Source organism: Hyperoodon ampullatus (genome assembly GCF_949752795.1).
Source record: "Hyperoodon ampullatus genome assembly, chromosome: 7".
NCBI classification, from domain to species: Eukaryota; Metazoa; Chordata; class Mammalia; order Artiodactyla; family Ziphiidae; genus Hyperoodon; species Hyperoodon ampullatus.
The window spans coordinates 65215860-65242857 of record NC_136920.1 but is presented as its reverse complement, the minus strand read 5'-3'; the positions used below and the strand labels follow the sequence as shown (position 1 = coordinate 65242857).

Here is a 26998-nt window from a genome sequence, read left to right as displayed (position 1 = left end):
ATTTTGGCCTGAGTGTTCCTTACTTTCTTGCCAGTTCACTGCCTTGCATTAAAGATTTTTAAATATATTATCTAGCATTTTTAGTTCTTTACAGTAAAAATGCCTGTCAGTATATGACCATAAGTCAAGAAATAAAAGCTCATAACTAAGTTTTAAATGACCTTTTGGTTTGAGTGCTCTCAGAAGATTTTTTATGATATTAAATCATTTTTTCAAAATATATTTTTCTGGACTTCCCTGGTGGCGCAGTGGTTAAGAATCCGCCTGCCAAGGAAGGGATCACGGGTTCGATCCCTGGTCCAGGAAGATCCCACATGCCGCAGAGCAACTAAGCCCATGCGCCACAACTACTGAGTCCACGTGCCACAGCTACTGAAACCCACACACCTAGAACCTATGTTCCGCAACAAGAGAAGCCACCGCAGTGAGAAGCCCGCGCACCGCAACGAAGAGTAGCCCCTGCTTGCCTCAACTAGAGAAAGCCCACGCACAGCAACAAAAACCCAACACAGCCATAAATAAATAAATAAATAAATAAATAAATAATAAAATAGCAATTGCCCTCAATTTAAATATATATATATTTTTCAATTGCTTTCTAAAAGAAATGTTCTTAGTCAAATTAGGTTGGAAATGCTGCCACCAAATTCCCTTCATCCAGTCACAATATAAAGCCCTGAGAAGTCCTACAGTTTTTTTAAACAAAAACATAGTACTTAATTTTGTTTACCCAGCATTTCCCCAATTTCCCCCCAAGTAACAGCTATCAGTACTCCATAAAACTAGTGTTTGCACAACAGTCTGAGGACACTCTCCCTGGTTTTCCCATGGAAGCCTCTTAGGTAGGCCTGAGTCTCCATTGTAGAACCAAGCTTCTCTCTCCTAATAAGTTATATTTGCTGAAATATTCAGGGATCCTGCTGGTTAATATAAGTTCTGTTTATTTGCTTTTTATGGAAATGAGGTGTTTCCCCCTTAGAAATGGGGACCACATTGACTAGCGGCCATATCACAGAGACCTTGTTCTATCAGTGAGCTTTCTTTTTCAACTCTCTCTCCCTTGGATTTTCCTCCTTGGTGTACTTAGGTCCCTTCTAATTCTTATAGAATCAAAGGATTACATAGAATCTTAGTGTTCATCTGGTTCAACCCTACCAAGATTCATTCAGCTACCCATTTGGATGTCATAACTCCTCAAACAGCTTCCTTCCCTTTACAACTATGAGCATTTATACTCAGGGCCTTTTTTACTCTACTCACTTATACCCTCATCATGTCACCAGTGACCTCTTTGATTCACAAGTTTCTTGGCTTTTTCTCAATCTTCATTTTACTGAATTTCTCTGGAGACTTCAACACTATTGGTCGTTTCTTCTTCTCTTGACAACTATAGTACTGCTTTCTCCTACTTCTCTTTCCCATCTTGATTCTCCTTTATTCCTTCTCTATAAATATATCTTTCCCAGGTTTCTGTCCTTAGCTTCTTCTCCTCATTTCTCTCTCTTCTTGAATTTATTCCTTTATTCATTCACTTATTCGTTTATCCAATAAATGTTTACTCTGTGTGGTGAATTAATTAATTAGAACTGTTATTTTTAGGACAGTATAGGAAGTTTGAGCCTATCTTTTAGTTATTTTTTTTTAATTGGGTCAGAGAATGTCACGTATCTGAGAATGATTCTTTATTACAGAGATTTGTCTTGTAACCCAGTATTGTTTCAGTGTTTTCTGGAGTTGGACAATCAGTGTATTCTATAGCTGTGCTTTTCATAGTTAAAAATGCATGAAATTCTATTAAGAACTCTTTTAGCAGATCATAATACCAAATGTACTCATTCTAAGCAAGACTAGAATTAGAAGAGATGCCCGCCTTTGGTCCATGACTTCTGAAAGAGTTTCCTCCTTTTTTTCCTCAGGGCAGAACTACACCCTCAGCCCTGCCAAGCCATAGTAGTATTTTGAAATAGACCAAGGTTGTCTATGGTGTATTTTCTCTTTGTTTCTGACTCTTTCTCCTTTTTCTAGGGGCCCTGTCCCTGACACCAGTGCCCTTTTGCAGCTTTAAGCCTCCAACTGCTCTGCTGTTGAGGCCTGTACTCCCTCCCTCACATTCCAAAATCAGTGTTGGCAGCTCAAAAAACTCATATCCGCCACCTCAAGAATATGAGGAAGGCAATCAAGTACAAAAGGCGGTGTTCAGAGGAAAAAGCACCAGGCCAATAGGTAGATAAATCTAAATTCCAGTACTGGCTGACATCTAGGCCTCTTTTTCTCATCTGAAAAGCAGAGGAATTGTATTGGAATAATTGATATTAAGGTCTCAGCTCTGTGAGTTTAAAATCAATTCATACAAACATATGAACAGCTGATAGCTGATGAATTTGCATTTTGATGGCGATAGTTATATTATCTAAGGTTGGGGCTGAAATTACTATACCTGACCTCTCTAAGGGTATTACCCTTGAGCATTGTTCCAGGCCATGGCCCCCCTATGTCTATTCAAGTCACTGTTGTTTTAGGTATATATCCAGAAGTAGAATTGCTGGATTATAGGGTAATTCTACTTTTCAATTTTTGAGGAATTGCCGTACTGTTTTCCTAGCAGCTGCACCATTTTACATTCCCACTGAGATTTTCTGACTGTCCCATTCCCCAACAACGTTTCACCCAAGGGGTTTTGGCATCAGTGGTATTTCTTGCCTGATCAATAACAGAATTTTACATAGAAGCCCTTCATGTGTAAGACTAAGAAAAAATATATTATTTCAATTATAACATACATCCCAGTCTTAGAGAAGTTAAAATGTGGGGAGAAAATGTGTATCTCAGATTCAATGAAATATAGTAGTTAAATATACTAAAACCCCCTCCAAAAATTTTTGGACAAATATGCACAGCTGTAAACACAATTTTTGTAAAACAGGAAAGTAAAAGTAGCTACTCACCAATAGTGTATGAAAACATCTTTCTCAAATGTATTTTTATATCATTTCTAAAAGAATGGGTTTCAGGGGACTTACCTGGTGGTCCAGTGGTTAAGACTCCATGCTTCCACTGCAGGGGGCATGGGTTCCATCCCTGGCCGGGGAATTAAGATCACACATGCCACGTGGCACGAGCAAAAAAAAGAATTTTTTTTTAATTAAAAGAAATGAAATAATTTTTTTAAAAAAAAGAATGTGCTTCGGGACAGTATTTTTTCATACTTTTTTTCACATTTATCTAGGTAAGCCTTAATGACGATTTGAAATAAAAGTAAAAACCCCTTAGGACAGTAAATAATGTATCATAGATTTTTGTTTCCACATATTTGTGATTTCTGGTAAATGTCCTAATAATGCTCATTTCTCTCGTTTTGTTTAAGGATTGTTCAAGTTTAGAAGAATATAACATTGCCGCAGCATTACTCCCTTTGACCAGTGCTTTCTATAGGGTAAGTTTCATTGGTCTATATATAAGTCATTATGATTTATATAGATGTATTTAGTTTGATTTATCATGGAACTACATCAATTGCGTCCCCTTAGTGTATCTAAGACATATCTGTGGTTATATTTGTTAATAACGTTTATTGCATGCTATATGTAAAAAATATATAATGTTAAATCATCTCCTAAGATATAACCCCACCATTCCATCCCTACTTCATTGTTCTTTAGAGCACTTAATAACACCTGAAATTGTGTTGTGTGTTGGTTAGTTTACGTTTGACTGTTTTCCCCCACCAAAGAAAATAAATTTCATGAGGCTGGGATATTATCTGTCTTATTCATTGCTGTATCCCAGTGTCAATCAATAAATGTTTGTTGAATGAATGAATGAACAAATGAACAAGCTAGATAAATAAATGGAGGCAGAAATTAGAGTTTAACTTCACCGGCAATTTCTATGAACCTTCTGAAAATTTTCCAGAATGTTCAGTGCTTTTCTTAATTCTGTCATTTATTGTAGTTGTCCTATCCATGCCTTTTCATAGAGAGATTAATTCTTAGGGCAAATAAATCCAGCAAACTCTTATTCCCTCTTTTCCTATGAAGGACTTGTAAGGAGTTAAATAGCCACACTCTGAACAGCACATTGAATACGTCCTTCTGAAATGTACAGTAGGAAGCAATAAACCTGTGACAGCCAGGCTGACTCACTGTGCAGCTGTGTGCAGGTAGCTTCAGGAAGCCCAGGACTTATGGAAGGACTTCTGGCTAAAGCTACTCCATGTTTCATGGGCTCTAAGCCAGGAGAGATTATCAAATATTCCTAGATCTGTTTTAGTAGAGAACTAGGCACCAGATAAAGTGCCTTAGCTGAGTGATGAAATGATCCATGCCCTTAGATGCTGGCGGTATTCTCTTACTCTTTTTGTTCTGCCCATCCTTTTTGTTTCATCCACCATTTCTAACTGATGAGGTCTAGCCCCCTTCCTGCACTTAGTAGGTACCCAATAAATATTTCTTGATAAACTCAGTTTTTTAAAAACTTTACTTCAAATGATTTGTCCACAGTCTCTGAGTTAAAGGTCTTAACCCAAAGGTTCTCCATAATCAGGAGCTCTTTCTCTGCTGCTAACTCACTTGCATTCCTCTTTCTTCCTCCTTACCACCACCCCCCCCCATCCTCTTCTAAAACAGAAAATGGAATTTATGAGACTCACACTTCTGAGACCTGGCAGGTCATATTGAGCATGCTCAGGAAACAAGGACAAATCTCAAAAATGTTAAACAAATGAATTTGGGTTTAGAAACTAATGAAAACAAGCTGGAGCTTAAGCATCATCTTTTGGTTTTCCCTCGTCAGCTTAAACTTATCTCCAGGCCCACTCTAGTTTTTCTTAAATGCATACATACTAGTCTTCTCAGAACTCTCCCTAGTAGTTCTTCATCTTATTCCCCTCCTGACATGGAGAATAATGTTACAAAAATAGGTCAGGCTGTCCTGTATCTTAGGCCACCAAGGAAATTTGTCTCCATATCTATCTCAGAGGAACCAAAAAACTTGGTTCTAACTAGCCTTCGTATGGGCCCTCATTTTCTTTGTTAAAGAAAATGGCATTTAAAAATTTTCCCACTTTAACATCTATTTTTTAAACTTCGATATTATGTAGAAATAAATAAGAAGAAACATAGGGGAAATAAGAATTGGCAGTAGAAACTCAATTGCTCAAGAAATCCAAATTACTTAAATTACTTAAGATTTTTTTTTAAACTGGATCATTTATCTGTTTTATAGTGTATATTAGTGAGGGTTTGATCATCATAGCAGAAGCACCACGAGTGATAGGAAGTAAGGAATCTATTATAAGGACCAGCTTTTATACTGTTATAGAAGCTGGGGAAGAAGTTTATGGAAAGCTTTGAATTAGGGTCTGCCTGTGGCCCTGAAGTCACAATAGATCATCAGGGCAGCAGTCAGGAAGAAAAGCTGGGCATACAGGGAAGAACAAGGACAAACTAGAATCTGTGTATGTCTTTTAAAGTCCTCCAACCTCAAGAAAGCAGGTGACCTGGAAAAGAAGCAGCATTATTGGCCATGGAGCTACACATGTGCCTGGCCCTGACTAGGAGTAGCTAAAGGAAGAGATCCAGAAGGAACTGGAGGAAATGTGAGCACAGTTCTTTCCACACATCAAGATGGTCCAGCAGATCTGCAACAAAGTGTATGAGATACAGCAGCACCTGGCATCCTATACTGACCTTCAGAGTGTAATGGCTGCTGTTTCATTTTTGCCTTCCAAATCTTAGACACATTTCTCTGTAGTCAACCCTAACCTAGAATCATGGAGGAAGGAGAATTCTGGGAAATACTGTTCTAGCTTAGTTTAGTTTACACAGTACAAAACCATCACACCATGTTTTTTTGTTCTGTGGAAGTTTTTAATGCAATTAGTTAACAAGTTGGGCTACATGCCATGCTCTTCTCTGTGTTATCAAACTTAATAATACAAACTTATGTTTTATGATGGGTTTATAGATTTAATTTTTTGTTGTTGACTTGGCTTGATTTTACTTGGTTTCTTTTGGTTTAATTTGATTTGAGCATGAAAGGTCCAGTTAGGCACCAGAAACCATACCAGTAATATAAACAGGAAAATTTTAATATAAGGAGTTATTAAGTAGTAATAGGGGATTAACTACTAAGAAATAAAGAGAATTTTAAACTTGGAGTGTGCCACTCCCCAACAAGACCGAGATTCAGACCTTGTTGGAGAGGTGTTTCTCTGGCCACTGGATGGCACTGAGGTGAACTTCACTGAAGGGCCACAGACTAAGGCTGGCAAGCAGGAAACTGCCTACTGGAGTTCTGGCAAGACTTGCTAGGAATCCACTCACTAGGGTACCACTGAAACTCGCAAAGTGGTGAGCACAACTGGCTGTCCCACACACGACTAGCAGGTACATGTCACAGGAACAAGAAGAAAAAAGCACACCAGAACCAGGAAAAGAAACCACTTCATATTGCTCTGTCCCTACTGACAAAGCTTAATATTGTGCCAACTGGCAAAGGAGAAATTTTTACAGGTCCAGCTCCAGTACCACAAAGCAAGGCAAAGAAAGGTAGATTTGGAGGAAAGAGGCACTGCACTGATAACCAACAGAGAGGGTTAGGGAGTGGATCATATTGATTCTTAGATACTTTCTGAACTTGTATCTTATGGGAATGTAAAAGGTTACTATGCCAGGCAGCATCTTGGGCAGCAAGATGAACAAAACATTGATGTGGCCACTAGGAACTTACATTAGTCTTTATAATACAATAAATAATAAATAAATAACCAAACTGGTCTACAGTTTCATCAGTCAGATGGACATTTTCTTAAAGTAGTACATATGCATGGTTAGAAAATTCAGATAGTATAGAAAGATACAAAATGCAACATAAACGCTCCCTTTCCCACCTCTACTCCATTTCTTCTGACAGTTGATTTCTTCCTGGGAAAAAAAAATTGTGTATTATTGCTAGGATATGCAGATAAAATTATCTTTTTTTAAACTAAAATGATCAAACCATTCACACTGTTTTCTCACCTTGCTTTTTTCACTTAGTAGTACATCTTGGAGATCCTCCTATATACCTAATTATTTTTAATGACTGCATATACACACACACACACACACACACACACATACATGTATTTTTTTTAATAGTGGAAGTCAAAGCCTGCTCGGGTAAGGAGGTAGGCGAGAGGATGGATCAGGTACCTCTTTCTTTCCTTTCCTTTCTCCTTTCCTCTTTCCTTTCTTCTTTCCTTCTTTCCTTCCTTCCTCCCTCCCTCTCTTCCTTCTTTCTTCCTTTCTTTCTAAGTAAACCAGCTATTTTTTTAATTGAAGTATAGTTGACTCACAATATTCTGTTAGTTTCAGGTGTACAGCAAGGTGACGGACTTATTTTCTTCAGATTATACTCCGTTATAGGTTATTACAAGATATTGAATATAATTCCCTGTGCTATACAGTAAATCTTTGTTGCTTATCTATTTTATATATAGTAATTTGTATCTGTTAATCCATACTCCTAATTTGTCCCTTCCTCCTTCCCCTTTGGTAACCATAAGTTTGTCGTCTATGTCTATGAGTCTGTTTCTGTTTTGTATATAGATTCATTTGTATTATTTTTAGATTCCACATATATGTGATATCATATAGTCAGAGAGGGTCTTTCTCTGTCTGACTTACTTCACTAAGTATAATATTCTCTAGGTCCATCCATGTTGCTGCAAATGGTAATATTTCATTCTTTTTTATGACTGAGTAATATTCCACGGTGTGTGTGTGTGTGTGTGTGTGTGTTCACATGCATGTGTGTGTATATGTGTGTGTGTGTGTGTGTGTGTGTGTATATATATACCACATCTTCATAAGCCAGTCATCTGTTGATGGATACATGGGTTGTTTCCAATGTCTTGGCTCTTGTAAATAGTGCTGCTGTGAACATTGGGGTGCATGTATCTTTTTGAAGTATAGTTTTCATTTTTTCTGGATATGTACCCAGGAGTGGGATTACTGGATCATATGGTAGCTCTAGTTATAGTTTTTTAAGGAGACTCCATACTGTTTTCCATAGTGGCTGCACCAATTTACATTGCTACCAACAGAGTACGAGGGTTCCTTTTTCTCCACACCCTTTCCAGCATTTATTATTTATAGACTTTTGATGATAGTTATTCCAACCAGTGTGAGGTGATACCTCACTGTGGTTTTTATTTGCGCTTCTCTAGTAATTAGCAGTGTTGAGCATCTTTTCATGTGCCTCTTAGCCATCTGTATGTCTTCTTTGGGAAAATGTCTCTTTAGGGCTTCTGCCCATTTTTTGATTGGGTTTGTTTTTTCAATATTGAGTTTTATTAGCCGTTTGTATATTTTAGCTTATTAACCCCTTGTTGGTCGCATCATTTGCAAATATTTTCTCCCATTCCATAGGTTGTCTTTTCATTTTGTTGATGGTTTCCTTTGCTGTGCAAAAGCTTTTAAGTTTGATTAGGTTCCATTTGCTTATTTTTGCTTTTATTTCTTTTGCCTTGTATATTTTGAGACTGATCTAAGAATATACCGCTACGATTTATGTCAGAGAATGTTTTGCCTACGTTCTCTTCTAGGAGTTTTAGGGTGTCATGTCTTATATTTAAGTCTTTAATCCATTTTGAGTTTATTTTTCTATATGGTGTGAGGGAGTGTTCTAATTTCATTGATTTACATGTAGCTGTCCAGCTTTCCCAACACCATTTATTGAAGATACTGTCTTTTATCCATTGTATATTCTTGTCTCTTTTATCATAGATTAATTGACTGTAGGTGTGCAGGTTTATTTCTGGGCTCTCTATACTGTTCCATTGATCTATATGTCAGTTTTCATGCCAGTACCATGCTGTTTTGATTATTGTAGCTTTGTAGTATAGCCTGAAGTCTGGAAAGGTTATTCCTCCAGCTTTGTTCTTTTTCCTCAGGATTTCCTTGGTAATTCTAGGCCTTTTTTGATTCCATATAAATTTTAGAATTCTTTGTTCTAGTTCTGTGAAAAATATCATAGGTATTTTGATGGGGATTGTGTTAAATCTGTAGATTGCTTTGGGTAGTATGGCCATTTTAACAATATTAATATTTCCAATCTAAGAAGATTGGATATCTTTCCATTTCTTTGAATCATCTTCAGTTTCCTTTATCAATGGTTTATAGTTTTCAGCATGTATTTTCTTTTTAATAAAAAGATAATTATGTATATACTTACCATTCTCATAAAAGCGAAGTATTTTATTGGCCTAGATGAAACAAATGTTTATCTTTTAGAGCTTTACTTAGAGTAAAAGATGTTCCACTTGCAACATTATCTATATTAGATCTTAGGGAATTTGTTACACCACAGCCACCATAAGTTTAGGGTTTTTTTTTTTTTTCTCTACAGTTCCTTCACACTTTTTTCTATTTCTACGAACTTGTATGTATTCCATGTGTCTTTAACTTATGAAGCCTTTCTTTTTCTTTTTCTTTTTTTTTATATTTATATATTTTTTGGAGATCAGTTTAATACAGATGAATTGTCTATAAAGGTGGGCAGATCATAGTAAGAATTCAAAAAATGTAAAAAAATTTTTCACCTTCTGCTTTTTTTTTTCTTATTAGTCATCCATTTTATATACATCAGTGTATATATGTCAATCCCAATCTCCCAATTCATCACACCACCACCACCACCCCTGCCTCTTTCCCCCCTTTGTGTCCATACGTTTTCTCCTCTACTTCTGTGTCTCAATTTCTGCTCTGCAAACCAGTTCATCTGTACCATTTTCAAGGTTCCACATATATGTGTTAATATACGATATTTGTTTTTCTCTTTCTGACTTACTTCACTCTGGATGACAGACTCTAGGTCTATCCACCTCACTACAAATAACCCAATTTCGTTTCTTTTTATGGCTGAATAATATTCCATTGTATATATGTGCCACATCTTCTTTATCCATTCGTCTGTCGATGGGCATTTAGGTTGCTTCCATGACCTGGCTATTGTAAATAGTGCTGCAATGAACATTGGGGTGCATGTGTCTTTTTGAATTATGGTCTTCTCTGGGTATATGCCCAGTAGTGGGATTGCTGGGTCATATGGTAATTCTAATTTTAGTTTTTTAAGGAACCTCCATACTGTTCTCCATAGTGGCTGTATCAATTTACATTCCCACCAGCAGTGCAAGAGGGGTCCCTTTTCTCCACACCCTTTCCAGCATTTGTTGTTTGTAGATTTTCTGATGATACCCATTCTAACTGGTGTGAGGTGATACCTCATTGTACTTTTGATTTGCATTTCTCTAACAATTAGTGATGTTGAGCACCTTATCATGTGCCTCTTGGCCATCTGTTATGTCTTCTTTGGAGAAATGTCTATTTAATTCTTTGGCCCATTTTTGGATTAGGTTGTTTTTTTCTTTAATATTGAGCTGCATGAGCTGTTTATTTATTTTGGAGATTATTCCTTTGTCCGTTGATTCATTTGCAAATATTTTCTCCCATTCTGAGGGTTGTCTTTTCATCTTCTTTATGGTTTCCTTTGCTGTGCAAAAGCTTTTAAGTTTCATTAGGTCCCATTTGTTTATTTTTGTTTTTATTTCCATTACTCTAGGAGGTGGATTGAAAAAGATCTTGCTGTGATTTATGTCAAAGAGTGTTCCTCCTCTGTTTTCCTCTAAGAGTTTTATAGTGTCTGGCCTTACATTTAGGTCTCTAATCCATTTTGAGTTTATTTTTGTGTATGGTATTAGGGAGTGTTCTAATTTCATTCTTTTACTTGTAGCTGTCCAGTTTTCCCAGCACCACTTATTGAAGAGGCTGACTTTTCTCCATTGTATATTCTTGCCTCCTTTATCAAAGATAAGCTGACCATATGTGCGTGGGTTTATCTCTGGGCTTTCTATCCTGTTCCACTGATCTCTATTTCTGTTTTTGTGCCAGTACCATATTGTCTTGATTACTGTAGCTTTGTAATATAGTCTGAAGTCAGGTAGTCTGATTCCTCCAGCTCCGTTTTTTTCCCTCAAGACTGCTTTGGCTATTCGGGGTCTTTTGTGTCTCCATACAAATTTTAAGGTTTTTTGTTCTAGTTCTGTAAAAAATGCCATTGGTGATTTGATAGGGATTGCACTGAATCTGTAGATTGCTTTGGGTACTATAGTCATTTTCACAATGTTGATTCTTCCAATACAGGAACATGGTATATCTCTCCATTTGTTGGTGTCACCTTTAATTTTTCATCACTGTCTTATAGTTTTCTGCATAAAGGTCTTTTGTCTCCCTAGGTAGATTTATTCCTAGGTGTTTTATTCTTTTTGTTGCAGTGGTAAATGGGACTGTTTCCTTAATTTCTCTTTCAGATTTTTCATCACTAGTGTATAGGAATGCAAGAGATTTCTGTGCATTAATTTGGTGTCCTGCTACTTTACCAAATTCATTGATTAGCTCTAGTAGTTTTCTGGTGGCATCTTTAGTATTCTTTATGTATAGTATCATGTCGTCTGCAAACAGTGACAGTTTTACTTCTTCTTTTCCAATTTGTATTCCTTTTATTTCTTTTTCTTCTCTGACTGTTGTGGCTAGGACTTCCAAAAGTATGTTGAACAACAGTGGTGAGAGTGGACATCCTTGTCTTGTTCCTGATCTTAGAGGAAATGCTTTCAGTTTTTCACCATTGAGTATGATGTTTGCTGTGGGTTTGTCACATATGGCCTTTATTATGTTGAGGTAGGTTCCCTCTATGCCCACTTTCTGCAGAGTTTTATCATAAATGGCTGTTGAATTTTGTCAAAAGCTTTTTCTGTATCTATTGAGATGATCATATGGTTTTTATTCTTCAATTATTCAATATGGTGTATCACATTCATTGATTTGTGTGTATTGAAGAATACTTGCATCCCTGGGATAAATCCCACTTGATCATGGTGTATGATCCTTTTAATGTGTTTTTGGATTCTGTTTGCTAGTATTTTGTTGAGGATTTTTGCATCTATGTTCATCAATGATATTGGTCTGTAATTTTCTTTTTTTGTAATATCTTGGTCTGGTTTTGGTATCAGCGTGATGGTGGCCTCATAGAATGAGTTTGGGGGTTTTCCATCCTCTGCAATTTTTTGGAAGAGTTTGAGAAGGATAGGTGTTAGCTCTTCTCTAAGTGTTTGGTAGAATTCACCTGTGAAGCCATCTGGTCCTGGACTTCTGTTTGTTGGAAGATTTTTAATCACAGTTTCAATTTCATTATTTGTGATTGGTCTGTTCATATTTTCTATTTCTTCCTGGTTCAGTCTCAGAAGGTTGTGCTTTTCTAAGAATTTGTCCGTTTCTCCCAGGTTGTCCATTTTATTGGCATAGAGTTGCTTGTAGTAGTCTCTTAGGATGCTTTGTATTTCTGCGGTGTCTGTTGTAACTTCTCCTTTTTCATTTCTAATTTTATTGATTTGAGTCCTCTCCCTCTTTTTCTTGATGAGTCTGGCTAATGGTTTATCAATTTTGTTTATCTTCTCAAAGAACCAGCTTTTAGTTTTATTGATCTTTGCTATTGTTTTCTTTGTTTCTATTTCATTTATTTCTGCTCTGATCTTTATGATTTCTTTCCTTCTGCTAACTTTGGGTTTTGTTTGTTCTTCTTTCTCTAGTTCCTTTTGGTGCAATGTTAGATTGTTTATTTGAGATGTTCCTTGTTTCTTGAGGTAGGCTTGTATAGCTATAAACTTCCCTCTTAGAACTGCTTTTGCTGCATCCCATAGGTTTTGGATCATCGTGTTTTCATTGTCATTTGTCTCTAGGTATTTTTTGATTTCCTCTTTGATTTCTTCAGTGATCTCTTGGTCATTTAGTAACGTAGTGTTTAGCCTCCATGTGTTTGTGTTTTTTACGTTTTTTCCCCTGTAATTCATTTCTAATCTCATAGCGTTGTGGTCAGAAAAGATGCTTGATACGACTTCAATTTTCTTAAGTTTACTGAGGCTTGATTTGTGACCCAAGATATGATCTATCCTGGAGAATGTTCCGTGTGCACTTGAGAAGAAAGTGTAATCTGCTGTTTTTGGATGGAATGTCCTATAAATATCAATTAAATCTATCTGGTCTATTGTGTCATGTAAAGCTTGTGTTTCCTTATTAATTTTCTGCTTGGATGATCTATCCATTGGTGTAAGTGAGGTGTTAAAATCCCCCACTATTATTGTGTTACTGTTGATTGCCTCTTTTAGAGCTGTTAGCAGTTTCCTTATGTATTGAGGTGTTCCTATGTTGGGTGCATAAATATTTACCATTATTATATCTTCTTCTTGGATTGATCCCTTGATCATTATGTAGTGTCCTTCCTTGTCTCTTGTAACATTCTTTATTTTAAAGTCTATTTTATCTGACATGAGTATTGCTACTACAGCTTTCTTTTGATTTCCATTTGCATGGAATATCTTTTTCCATCCCCTCACTTTCAGTCTATGTGTCCCTAGGTCTGAAATGGGTCTCTTGTAGACAGCATATATATGGGTCTTGTTTTCGTATCCATTCAGCAAGCCTCTGTCTTTCGGTTGGAGCATTTAATCCATTCACCTTTAAGGTGATTATTGACATGTATGTTCCTGTGACCATTTTCTTAATTGTTTTGGGTTTGTTTTTATAGGTCCTTTTTTTCTCTTGTGTTTCCCACTTAGAGAAGTTCCTTTAGCATTTGTTGTAGAGCTGGTTTGGTGGTGCTGAATTCTCTTAGCTTTTGCTTGTCTGTAAAGCTTTTGATTTCTCCATCGAATCTGAATGAGATCCTTGCCAGGTAGAGTAATCTTGGTTGTAGGTTCTTCCCTTTCATCACTTTAAGTATATCATGCCACTTCCTTCTGGCTTGTAGAGTTTCTGCTGAGAAATCAGCTGTTAACCTTATTGGAGTTCTCTTGTATGTTATTTGTCATTTTTCCCTTGCTGCTTTCAGTAATTTTTCTTTGTGTTTAATTTTTGCCAGTTTGATTACTGTGTGTCTCCGCATGTTTCTCCTTGGGTTTATCCTGTATGGGACTCTCTGCGCTTCCTGGACTTGGGTGGCTATTTCCTTTCCCATGTTAGGGAAGTTTTCGACTATAATCTCTTCAAATATTTTCTCGGGTCCTTTCTTTCTCTCTTCTCCTTCTGGGACCCCTATAACGCGAATGCTGTTGTGTTTAATGTTGTCCCAGAGGTCTCTTAGACAGACTTCATTTCTTTTCATTCTTTTTTCTTTATGCTGTTCCACAACAGTGAATTCCACCATTCTGTCTTCCAGGTTACTTATCTGTTCTTCTGCCTCAGTTATTCTGATACTGATTCCTTCTAGTGTAGTGTTCATTTCAGTTATTTTATTGTTCATCTCTGTTGGTTTGTTCTTTAATTCTTCTAGGTCTTTGTTATACATTTCTTGCATCTTCTCGATCTTTGCCTCCATTCTTTTTCCGAAGTCTTGGATCATCTTCACTATCATTATTCTGCATTCTCTTTCTGGAAGATGGCCTATCTCCGTTTCATTTACTTGTTTTTCTGGGGTTTTATCTTTTTCCTTCTTCTGGTACATAGCCCTCTGCCTTTTTATCTTGTCTGTCTTTCTGGAATGTGGTTTTTTCAAAGTCTTTTTTGAAGGTAGTGCCTTAACAGCTAGGTTTAAATTATTAGGGTTAGTTTTATGGCAAAAAATAATATAATCTTTTACATTCATGTTATGTTTATTATTTATATGGTGCTTTCATTCTCAGTTCAGCAAACATTTATTAGGTGTGCGAAGCCCTGTGCTTATGTTTGTTGCAGAGTTACAGATGAATAACATGGTCCTTACCCTCAAGAAGCATACCGTCTAATGTTGTATCCATTAATTAACTACTGACAGAGGAACCATTTCACAGTTAATGAATAACATTGGTCTACTGTTTGTTTCCTTAGGTCCTTTTTATTCAAAGATCATGTTTGTTAAATTAAGAACCAAAATATATACTTAGAGTTTAAAGCAGGGGTTCTTGTCTAAATGTTACTTTTTGGGGAAGAAAAATAATTAAAGCATAAGATAAAGCCAATACTCAGTGCAGAAGTGGAACCAAAATCGGATACCCCTGCATTACTCTTCCCTAGCGATAGCACTGAGCAACAGTGAAGGCCATGGGCCCCTCTACTATGAACCACCATTTAGTACCTTCTCCTAGCGACCCATGTAACTTAGGGTCACCCTGTTGCAATTCTTAATAACCCGAGTAATCTGGAGAGTGTCCAGAGTCTATCAAAGTATCCCAAATCCCTCCCATTACGTCTTTGATGCACATGTGTTGGTTACTGATGCTCAAAATGACTCCCAGGAGAGATGACACTTTCTCCTTTTGTACGCACTGTGGTTTATGTTTACCTGGGGAGGAAAAAGCAACACCCTATTTACCTCAATTCAAGCACCCTGATGTGTTGCCTTCCCAAATTCCAAAGATCTCCATATGCAGATGGCACTTTGAGAATGTTTATTGATTTACTGATTGAGCTAGGTCTTATTTCACCATAAGAGCATTATTCAGGCTCTCATTCGCAGTAGAAATAGATTTCTTCTTCAAAATCCTCGTTTCATTTAGCATGTAAAAATGTGTTTTCTAAAATCCAGCCACATGGAAGATTTATTTTTATTAATAGGTTTATTGAGGTATAATTTAAATACCATAAAATCCACTTGTTTTAAGTTTCATTTCAGTGACTTTTAGTATATTTATAGCATTGTACAAGTATCACCAGCATCCTATTTTAGAACAATTCTGTCACCCCAAAAAGAAATCTCATGCCCATTTACAGTCACTCTCCACTCTCTGGCAACCACTAATATACTTTCCATCTCTATAAATTTGCCTTTTCTGGATATTTTATATAAATGGAATCATACAATATATGTTCTTTTATGTCTGGCTTCTTTCACTGAGCATAATATACTTGAAGTTCACCTATTTTTTTAGCAGATTTCTTTAGGGCTGTTAATTATTAATGAAAATATTTTCACACCCTTAGTGCTTAAGTCACCTTCTGTATTGTTTCAATTTATACCTAATTCAAATGTAATATATAATTAATTATCTTTTAATAAGTATATTAGAAAAAATATGAGATGTAAAGCCTGATTTCTCAGTTTGAAGGAATGTATTTTACATTTCTCTCTACATGAGTTTATAGTTCTTAACTTTTCCATTGCTAAATTTTAACTTTTGCTTATACATTCTAAATGAATATCCACTAGCTTATCTGAGTAAATAAAATTTGAGACCTAGGTATCATTTCCATTTCAAAATATAAAAGCCCAAAGTAAGTATATTCAGCATAGTATGTTAAGAAAATCTTTTGAAAATCTGAAGAAAGTCATTTGTGTAAACCTGGCTTACCTAATCAGTCAGAGAAGCAGAAAGTGAACATTAAAGCATGGAGAATCACAGAATTTGCTAGTAGATTTCCTGAACGATGACCTTCCTGCCACCAGACTCTAGCAGTAATTCTGCACCCAACACCTGACCCCCCAAAATAAGTAAACTAAAATCTATTATCTGTGTCTTTCATGTCAAAGCTGTATATCTCTTATGTAAGCCTGTGCACCTAATAGAACATAGTAAAGAACAGAAATCCAGAGGAAGGTGATAGGAATAATAGTATTTATTGAATTTTTACTGTGTACAAGATGCTACATTTGGTTTACTGTACCTAATCCAACTCAGTGAGTATTATTCCCATTTTAAGACAAAGGAACTATGGCTTAGAGAGAATCTGTACCACTGAGCAAGTAAGTGGCAGAGCCAGGACTCAAACTCAGTTGTACTTGACTCCAAAGCTCGTATTCTTTAACTATAATACGATTCCCCATGTGAGTCCCAATTATGCAGCATACTTCTCGGAGTTTGGGGTTTTTTTGTCTCTTTGCTTAGAGGTATTGAACTGGCATCACTCCTACCTCCTCATTTCTCCAATCATTTCATCCATATATCCAGCAAGACTGTTTCATTAAGCTTTGGCTTGGAGAAGGCAAAGTTAGGCGATGCTGATTAACTGTATATTATGGTTAATTTAATAAATAATTATCACACATCATTATTTATAAATCTCTAATTTCCACATATTTCTAATATAAAACATACTAAGTACTCAGAGTCACACCAGATGCAGTTTTGCATTTCTTTGATGACTTAGAAGTTTCTTGAATAACTAACTGGCTTTGCCTCTTAGTCATTAAGATGGACCCTACTTATCCTACTATAGATATGATCCTACTATAGATTCTAACTGATGGAATATTGCTGCTAGAAGAAAAATCTTATAGCAATAAAAAATAGATATTTCATCAGTCTTCATTTTTCCCCCATTGGTAAATGACGAGAGAGATTCTTAAAAATCTACAAAATAGGAAAAGAATTTTGTTTTTCTTAGACTTCATTATCTGGATACATTGCATTTCCTATAACAGGTCTCAAAGAATTACATTTTTGGCCAAAAAAAGAGGGGGGGATGATGAAGGGTCTTTTTTCATCTTTTTTGTGCTGTAAAATCAAATACTAATCTTAAAAATGTCAGCAGAACAATGTTTCAAAGTGAAGACAGGAGTCAACACTGGGCTGAATCCAAATTTGGCCTGGAAAAGATATGTGAATGAATGTGTTCATTATAGCAGATGCCTCCAGTGCAGCAGAATTTTAGAATGGCCAGAAAAAGAGTATCTTGCTTTTACTTCTTCCCTTTATTTTCTTCTTTTCTTTGGGACAGCTTAGCATTCCTCCTCCTCCCTCTCAGCACAACCTCTTCTTGCTTCTCTCACTCTTTCTTTCCAGTTTTACATGGCTGCTCCTTTCTCCCGGTCCTCCTGGAAAACCTCTATAATTATATAATTAGTTTGGAATTACTGTTCTTTATTAATACTAGTTTAATATTCATAGTTTAAGCTAGTGATACAAGGCAATTATAGAATAATTTACTCTAACACTCAAGAACAGATATTAATTATTATTGTGTTTTCCAGTGAAGAATTAACAAATATTTATGGAACATTTTTCTGGCCTTTTCAACTTTTTCGTATTATATTCTCAAAGGTCGGGGGCCCTTTTATTCATTCTTCGGGAAATAAGACAGCCTACCAGTAAAATTCAGTTTAATAGACATTGAACTACAACGACCATGTCCCAAGTGTTAGTAATACAAAGTGAACAGTCAAGGTCTCTGCCCTTAAGGAGCACACATGCTTACAGAAAAGATAGATTAGTAAAATAAATCACAACGTAAGTGTTCTAAAACAGGTATAATGTAAGTACTATACATACATTAATTCCTGGTGCAGCAAGAAACACTACAAAGAAATTAGGACATTTGTGCCTTGAAAGATAAATAGGCATTTGTCTTACAGGTGGGGATGAGGTGAGAAGTGGGTGGGCAGGGAAGACATAAATACTACAGGCAGAGAACACACCATGAACCACTTAGTGGGAATTGTGACTAGAGGTGGAGGCAGAAAGACAAGGTAGTCTGTGGCTAGTCTATAGAGGGCTTTGTGTGCCATGTTAAGGAATTTGAATAATGTTGTATAAATAACGAGGATTTTTTACTTCTACGCTCATAATTTTTTTTTAAGGTTTAAACAAACTAATAGCAAGAACAAGATTTGAAGGAACATGGTTACTTGTAAATGTAAAGTTACTTTAACCACTTTGGTAGAAAATTTTATTTCAACGAAGTATCTGTCTACTTTGCGTAAAACTCTGTACTACGAATTGTGTGAGTTGCAATGATGCATAAGACATGGTTTCTGCTATCCATTGATTATGTAGTAGCATAGATAGGCATGAAAATCACTAGTACTAAGTAGAATAGGTGGAGACAAAGTGAAGTGTTAAACTAGTAGGAGTGTGTCAAGGATTAAGGAGACTAATCTATACTTTTTTTAATCCTCCATAGTCTTCCTTACGTAATGACACCATGATTTGTGGGAATTCTGTTTTCTCTTCCTCCCATTTCCTCTGGGTTCAGGCTATGCTGTGAGTTTTGTCCCCTCCCTCACAGGGGGGCATTCTCCATCAGGCTTTCTAATCAACTTTCCATGCTTTCCTGGGCTTATTTGTCATTCTCTCCTCGTTTCCCTCTTTTCAGAACCCTCTTTCTGTTATTTCTTCTGCTTCAGCCAGTCTTAGAGCATCCTTCAACATTAATATACATGAAAGCTACACAAATCAAGACACTTTTATTAATGTTCTAGAGAAAGTTGTTATTCACAAAGGATAATTAGTTACCAATAATTAACCTTCAACCTCAGGATTTATTATCAATATTCAGTCAAAACTGTTAACCCCAGTCATTCTCTGAGAAATAACCACCTCGGAGGAGAGACCTTTTCTTCCATTATTATCGTGTAGCAGAGTCGAGTTTGAAGTACAAACTACCATTCAACGTGGGGGTCAAACCAGATGCTTGGGAACAGAAAGATGATCCGACTTTACTCTCTTCTTAGTTTTTAATATTTATATTTTTTTGTTCTGGATTTTGGTGCCTTAAGTGAGAATAGTGCCTACTTTAGTAAGAGATTGAGAGAATATGGTGTAAGTACAGTTATTGTAAAGGGTGTTTAATATTACTAAGAAAAGATCAGAATCTTGGTTACATAAAATCCTCAGCTAAATTCCAGAAATTTTTCATAAGTGATTTGGGCAACAGCCTAACCTTAAAAGGAGAGTTATAAATGCAAATTTAAAATATTTATGTGGAATGGATTAGACACCATTTATTTAAATATTCTTGAAAAGATTCTATATAGTGGTGGTGTGTGTAATTACTTAGATTTACCCAACTTAGTTTCCTTACTAATACTGGTTGATTTATTTGTTTAATTTGGTTCACACCAAACTGAACATTACGTATAACCTTCTCGTGTGTGTGTTCTCTGGACCTAACTACAGAGCAATTGTCTGTGTATTTTCCCAGTGTCACTAGGGCCCAATTAAACTGAATGACAGATTAGGAATAATGACATCAGTAAGACCCCATGCATAAATTGTCTTGTGACTATGACAGGCATTAATGTTAATTTTAGCAGAACTATTATAGCTGTTGGCTATTGAAAGAAAATAAATAAAAGAATAATAAAAATCATAACTACTTTTATTGAGTACTTCTGACATACCAGGAACAAATAAGCTAAAAGCTTTATATGCATGGGATAATAATAACTATTATTATTCCCATTTTTAAAATATAATCATGCTATTTTTAAAAATTCTTCCTTAACATATGGTCTGACTTCTTGTCATCTATTGGTAAAATTTGGGCTTGTCTGAAACGCACATATCTAGATTTTAGAAAACAGGGTGAAAGCTCATGAAATAATTTTTTTCATGGATTTTCTAATACTTGATAGTTTGTATTTATATACAGAATTCACAATGAAAAATTTACCGACAAAGATATTTTCAGAGTCAAAAAAAAAGTAAGCCATATTTGAAGCCATTTAACTTGTTAAACCTCAGAAAATATTTTTATTATTCAATAATACATTAATATATTTTTTATTGAAGTATAGTTGATTTAAAATATTGTGTTTCATGTGTACAGCAAAGTGATTTGGTTTTTATACATATATAATATATATATCCTTTTTTCAGATTCTTTTCCATTATAGGTTATTATAAGAAATTGAATACAGTAAATCCTTGTTGTTTATTTTATATATAGTAATGTGTATCTGTTAATCCCATACTCGTAATTTATCCCTCCCCCCACCTTCCCCTTTGGTAAACCATAAACTTGTTTTCTATGTCTGTGGTTCTGTTTATGTTTTCTATATAAGTTCATTTGTATTCTTTTTAAAATTTCACATAGAAGTGATATATAATATTTGTCTTTCTCTGTCTGACGTACTTCACTTAGTATGATAATCTCTAGGTCCATCCATGTTGATGCAAATGGCAATATTTCATTCTTTTTTATAACTGAGTAATATTCCATTTGTATATATGTACCACATCTTCTTTATCCACTCATCTTTGATGGACACTTAGGTTGCTTCCATGTCCTGGCTATTGTAAATAGTGCTGATATGAACATTAGAGCACGTGTATCTTTTTTTTCCTATAAAATTTAATTACTTATTTATTTATTTTGGCTGCATTGGGACTTCGTTGCTGCGCACAATGCTTTCTCTACTTATGGCGAGCGGGAGCTACTCTTCATTGCAGTGTGCAAGCTTCTCATTGCAGTGGCTTCTCTTGTTGCCGAGCATGGGCTCTAGACATGCAGGATTCAGTAGTTGTGGCACGTGGACTCAGTAGTTGTGGCTCACAGGCTCTAGAGCGCAGGCTCAGTAGTTGTGGCACACGGGCTCACTTGCTCCGTGGCATGTGGGATCTTCCTGGGCCAGGGCTCGAACCCGTGTCCCCTGCACTGGCAGGCAGATTCTTAACCACTGCGCCACCAGGGAAGTCTCCACATGTATCTTTTCGAATTAGAGTTTTCATCTTTTCCGGATATATGCCCAGGAGTGGGATTGCTGGATCATATGGTAATATGTTATATTATTAACATGTGCTGGGCTGTCTTTTGTAGGGAATGATGAGATGATGGATGATGTCCAGCCACCACAAACATCACAAAGACTGTAGAACTGATTTCAGGAGAGGAATTGAGTTCTCTCTTAGCCATCCATTGTTACATGCCAGATTCCCTTCATGATTAGTTCAGGTTATAAAATAAAATTTTCATTGTGGAAAGCTAAACACTCTTAGTGAGATCAAATATTAACCTACTTTTCTAGAACTACTTGAATTGACCAGCCCAGACTGTGATTTATAATTCAAATAACATCGATTTACACTTGATATATTTTATGAGAAATTTTAAATTATACTCACTTTAAAATAGAGATCAATTAAACTTTTATCTGATAGTATCTTGTTTAAATAGCTAATGAGTGTAATAGTCTCATGAAAAGAGGAAACCCTGTGCCTCCTCCAAGGAACCTGATGAGCATCTTACCCATTGCCACCATGTCAATTGTGAGAAAGCACTGCCTGGAAGAAAAAAGAGCTAGCATCTTGGTGGGACCCACAAGTTACAGAGAAGAAATCCTACTTTATTTCCCTCTGTTTGCATCCACTGACTATTCTTTTTTTTTTTTTGCGGTACGCGGGCCCCTCACTGTTGTGTCCTCTCCGATTGCGGAGCACAGGCTCCGGACGCACAGGCTCAGCGGCCACGGCCCACGGGCCCAGCCGCTCCGCAGCATGTGGGATCCTCCCGGACCGGGGCACGAACCCGTGTCCCCCTCAACCACTGCGCCACCAGGGAAGCCCCACTGACTATTCTTGAAGGCATGAGATTGTAGAGTCTGACATTTGGCTAGTTACTTCCCCCTTCATTTCTGCTCCTGGGGTAGTGGAAGGTGGCCATAAAGACAGCATGGGTGTTTAACTGAAGACATTTAATGAATTACAGTTAGTTGAGTGCAGCCCGTATTCACTTTTTTAAAGGGAGTGAGTGGGTGGCAAGAGTTCTCCTAACATTTTTATGCATTTGACTCTGGTTGTGATGTATACTTAGAGACAAACCAGCTGCATGTCTTTTCCACTGAGCACACTGCTATTTGTAATTCATTTTCAATAGATCACTTTAGCAATCGTTTATTGAATACCTACTACGTATAAAATGCTGCAGGCATGTTGATGATGATGATGATGATGATGATGATGATTGATAGTGATAAAGTATACGAAGCATTTCCTATGTGCCAAGTATTGTGGCTAAGCACTTTATGTGCATTAGAAGATCATAATCTTTACAACCACCCCATGATCTAGATATTATATTCTCCATTTTACATTTGAGGAAACTGAGTCTAGATAAATAACTTGCCAAGGTCATACAACTATTAAATGGGAAAAGGTGGAATTCAAACCCAGGGACTTCCACTCTGACAGTGTAGCATACTAGATGTTCTGAAACATCCCTGGCCAGCACTCCCACCACCAGCAATAAAACACTGAACATGTAGTGTAAAATAAAATACCTTAGTAAATGCATAACTAAGCACAAGAACGTCAGGGAAATCTTCGTGGGTGAAAAATGAAAAGGAAGCAGGAATCAAGGTGGAATGCTGCTGCTGGCTAAAGCTGCAGCTAACCTGAAAGCATCCAGCTGTACCCTGAACCTAGAGCCTTCGGCATTGGGTGGGGAGACTGAAATCTATAGACAAACTTATAAATTAAAAAACATCTCCTAAGCCCATGGCAGTCTCTTGCCTGGATTATTACCCTCTTATTGGTTTCCCTGCTTCCACCTTTGCCCCTTACATTCTATTGTCAACACGGCTGCCAAAGTTACCCTTTTAAAATATACATCAAATCATGTCATTCCTCAGCTAAAACCCCGCAGTTGCTTCTCATCATACTCAGAGGCACTTTCTTAAATTAACTCCATGATTTTGTCCCTCAGTTCCCTGTCTGTGTTTAAATGTCATCTTCTCAGTGAGGCCTATCCTGATAACCCTGTTTAAAATTTTACCCATCCCTCTCCAGCACGCTTAGTCTCCCTTCTCTACTTTTTTGTGGGTATGTGCACATCACATATATTTATTACATTTATTTTCTGGGTCTTGCCACTAGAATGTAGGCTCCAGGAAAACAGAAAATTTCATTTGTTCACTGATCTATCCCCATCTCCTAGATTGTGTCTGATACACAATCAGTCCTTAATGAAGGAAATTAATGAAAAGGGAAAACAAAAATACAGTACAAGGGATCAATAAAACCCAAAGTTGTTTTCTGAAAAGACTTTATACTCCAGTTTTGTTGAACTCCAGAATCCATCCTTTTAATCATTACACAGTATACAGTTTCCAAAATACAACTTCCTTCCACCTTCACAAAGCTTACCATCTAGTGAGTGGGCACTGGAATCAGATTGACTGGGACTTAATAGCTCTGTGAGCTTAGGCATGTTATTTTACTTCTCTTTGCCAGTGTCATTAACCATAAATAAGGATGATAGTAGTATCTACCTTATAGGGTTATTATGAGCATTAAATGCTGTAGCACATGTAAAGTGCTTTACTGACCAGCACATGATAAGCCTTCAATAAATGTTAATGACTACGGATGATATTTTTGTTATTACACTTTCTCCTCCTCCTTTTCCTTGTGTCAAGTTTAGCTGAGTTCTCCCAGGAAGTGTTATAAATGTGGTGAAAGCCAATCAGAAGTCCTATAGGTGGACACATTGGTTGTCTAACACAAGAATCAACACTCAAACCAACTGTCCAGTTAATTCTTATTGGCTCTGTGCTGAGTTTTTTTGTTTGTTTTTTTTTTTTGTTTTCAGAAGCACCAAAGATGTATTTATTGCATTTTCTTAGCATAAAAAGCACTGTGCAAAAGTTGTGCTGAGTTTTGATGGCAGTAACAGACCAGTGATGTGAGGAAGGAGGGGAGTTGTAGACGAATGGAAGACATGGTCTATGTATTGCTCTTGGATCAAGAGAGCTTTGTGATAACGCTCCAGGGGCTCCATAAGAACAACCCTCCCCCCAATTCACACATACAGATCTGCACACCACTCTACTTATCAGGCTGTACACTCCCTACTGAAAGGTCATGTGCTGATTACTTGAACTGAAAACAAACAATATATGACTGACTCCCCAGTGATATCATGGCAAATATATGGATTTAAAGGTAGACTGTCACTAAACATTGACACTTTGGGGTGGAAGGAATCTAAAAGTCAGGCCTGCTATCTATTCTTCCTATCCTCTTTGACGAGATTGCAAACTCAAATGCTTAAAGACACCAAACTGGTAATGTAAATGATTGAAGTGGAAATATATAGAACTGCAGAATGCTTGTTCCATGTTAAGAGAACATCTTCTATTTAGTTCCATTCTTTTGTTGTTAGGCAGAAATGTGGGCAAGTGTTGCTGGATCTTGCACTTTTCAAAATAAGACAGAGATCTGGGGTTTTTTGGTTTTGTTGTCGGAGGGGGGGTTGGTTGGTTTGTTTTTAATTTTATTGAAGTGTAGTTGATTTACAGTGTTGTGTTAATTCTGCTGTACAGCAGACTGACTCAGTTTTATATATACATTATATATTCTTTTTCATATTCTTTTCCATTATAGTTTATTACAGGATATTGAATATAGTTCCCTGTGCTGTACAGTAGGACCTTGTTGTTTATCCATCCTATATATACTAGTTTGCATCTGCTAACCCCACACTCCCACTCTGTCCCTCCCTCAACACACACACCCCAGCAACCACAAGTCTGCTCTCTGTGTCTGTGAGTCTTTCTGTAGATATGTTCATTTGTGTCGTATTTTAGATTCCACATATAAGTGATATCATTTGGTATTTGTCTTTCTCTTTCTGACTTACTTCACTTAATATGATAATCTCTAGGTCCATCCATGTTGCAAATTTTTAAAATTTTCCTAATTATTAATAATAAAATTCAAAATAAAACAAAAGAACTGCAGGATGCCAGTTTGTAGCCTTTGCTATAGAACTTCTGTGTGTATCTGTGAAGAAAACAATGAGAAATGCAGCATTTTAACTTGAAAGAAAGGTCTGGCTAAAGGTATAAATTTGAGAGGCTTCTAAAGAGAGATGATTACCAAGCCCTACTGGGAGGAGAGAGAAGAGAAAAAAATCTGTGGAATGAGGAAAGGAAGAAAGGCCAAAGGGTGAAACAGCACAAGAGAATCACATGTAGGAGATCAAGAGAAGTTGCAAAATTCCTGCTTTCAAATAGAAGTTAAAGAAAGATGCTAATTTAAGCAGTCTTTCAGTAGGTTATGTAGTGCCATTAAAAATCAACTAATTTATTTTACAAGAAAACAGTGAGAATGGAAATATAATTATAAGCTGAAGCTAGGCTCCAACTTACTCTACAGTTGCATGGAATTTGATGTATTCTCTTGGCGCCTCCAAGTACATTTGAAGGAAGGAGGCATTCCATCTGCTGAAAAGTCATACTGGAAGATGAGGGCAGGGCTGCAGAGTTTCTGTAAGTCTGATTCTGCCTGAGCCTTAGTATACCTGGTGTGCCAGATCCCGTTGCAGGATTCTAGGGCAGTCAAATAATTCCTGACATACAGATTTAAAGGTAAAAGTTTTACAACAGAATAACATAATCAAAACATAAAAATTTGTTTGAAAGTTTTCATCTTCTAGAGAAAATGGACTTCTCCCAAAAGTATATCTCTTCTTACTTTGCTATCACCATGTATAGAATACAGTATAAAATGTTTATATCCCCCAAAGTTGAGAAGGGAACTATCCAGGCTTAATGAACTTGGTCGGGGGGAGGGGAGTGCAGGGACATGACTGTGAATTATACAGGTTTGGACTAGACAGGGTATTTATGGGCAACATGAGGATTGGAAGAAAACATTAGACTATAGATTTTAAATTATTTAAAGAATATTCCGGGCTTCCCTGGTGGCGCAGTGGTTGAGAGTCCGCCTGCCGATGCAGGGGACACGGGTTTGTGCCCCGGTCCGGGAAGATCCCACATGCTGCAGAGCGGCTGGGCCCGTGAGCCATGGCCGCTGAGCCTGCGTGTCCGGATCCTGTGCTCCGCAACGGGAGAGGCCACAACAGTGAGAGGCCCGTGCACCGCAAAAAAAAAAAAAAAAAAAAAAGAATATTCCACTTTTTAAAATAATGCAATTAAAAGTACATGAACTACTTTGGAGTGTTGACATCATGTATAGTAATAGGAAGTAATTACACTATTTCAATATCTAGGTCCCAAAAGCTTTGGTTTATATATTGACTACCTTAGGGTGTTTCCATGAAATGTTTGGAATGTGTTTACATGATTGAATACATAACTTATTTTGTTAGGCTTTCTTTTAGTATTACCAAGAATAATTGGAGAACAGTGGTTAATTCTTGATTTACCTCAGAGGACACATGGTAGAGCCTAAGTGGGAAGTCAGAAACCAGACACAGGTGCAGTGCCTCCCATAGGGCTTGAGCAGATAGAGATTCTCCAGGGGCAGGGTTCT

The 26998-nt window shown here is 36.8% G+C and overlaps 1 protein-coding gene across 6 annotated transcripts in view; it reads left to right on the top strand.

Moving 5' to 3' along the window:
• Positions 1-26998, top strand: part of SBF2 (SET binding factor 2) — a gene marked incomplete at its 3' end in the record, with an annotated part of 467309 nt that overhangs the window by 339290 nt on the left and 101021 nt on the right. For all 6 annotated transcript variants that reach the window (XM_079707414.1, XM_079707413.1, XM_079707411.1 and 3 more), the window contains one exon: positions 3365-3433. In XM_079707414.1, the coding sequence (XP_079563540.1) occupies positions 3365-3433 (69 nt within the window). The remainder of the gene's footprint in view (positions 1-3364; positions 3434-26998) is intronic.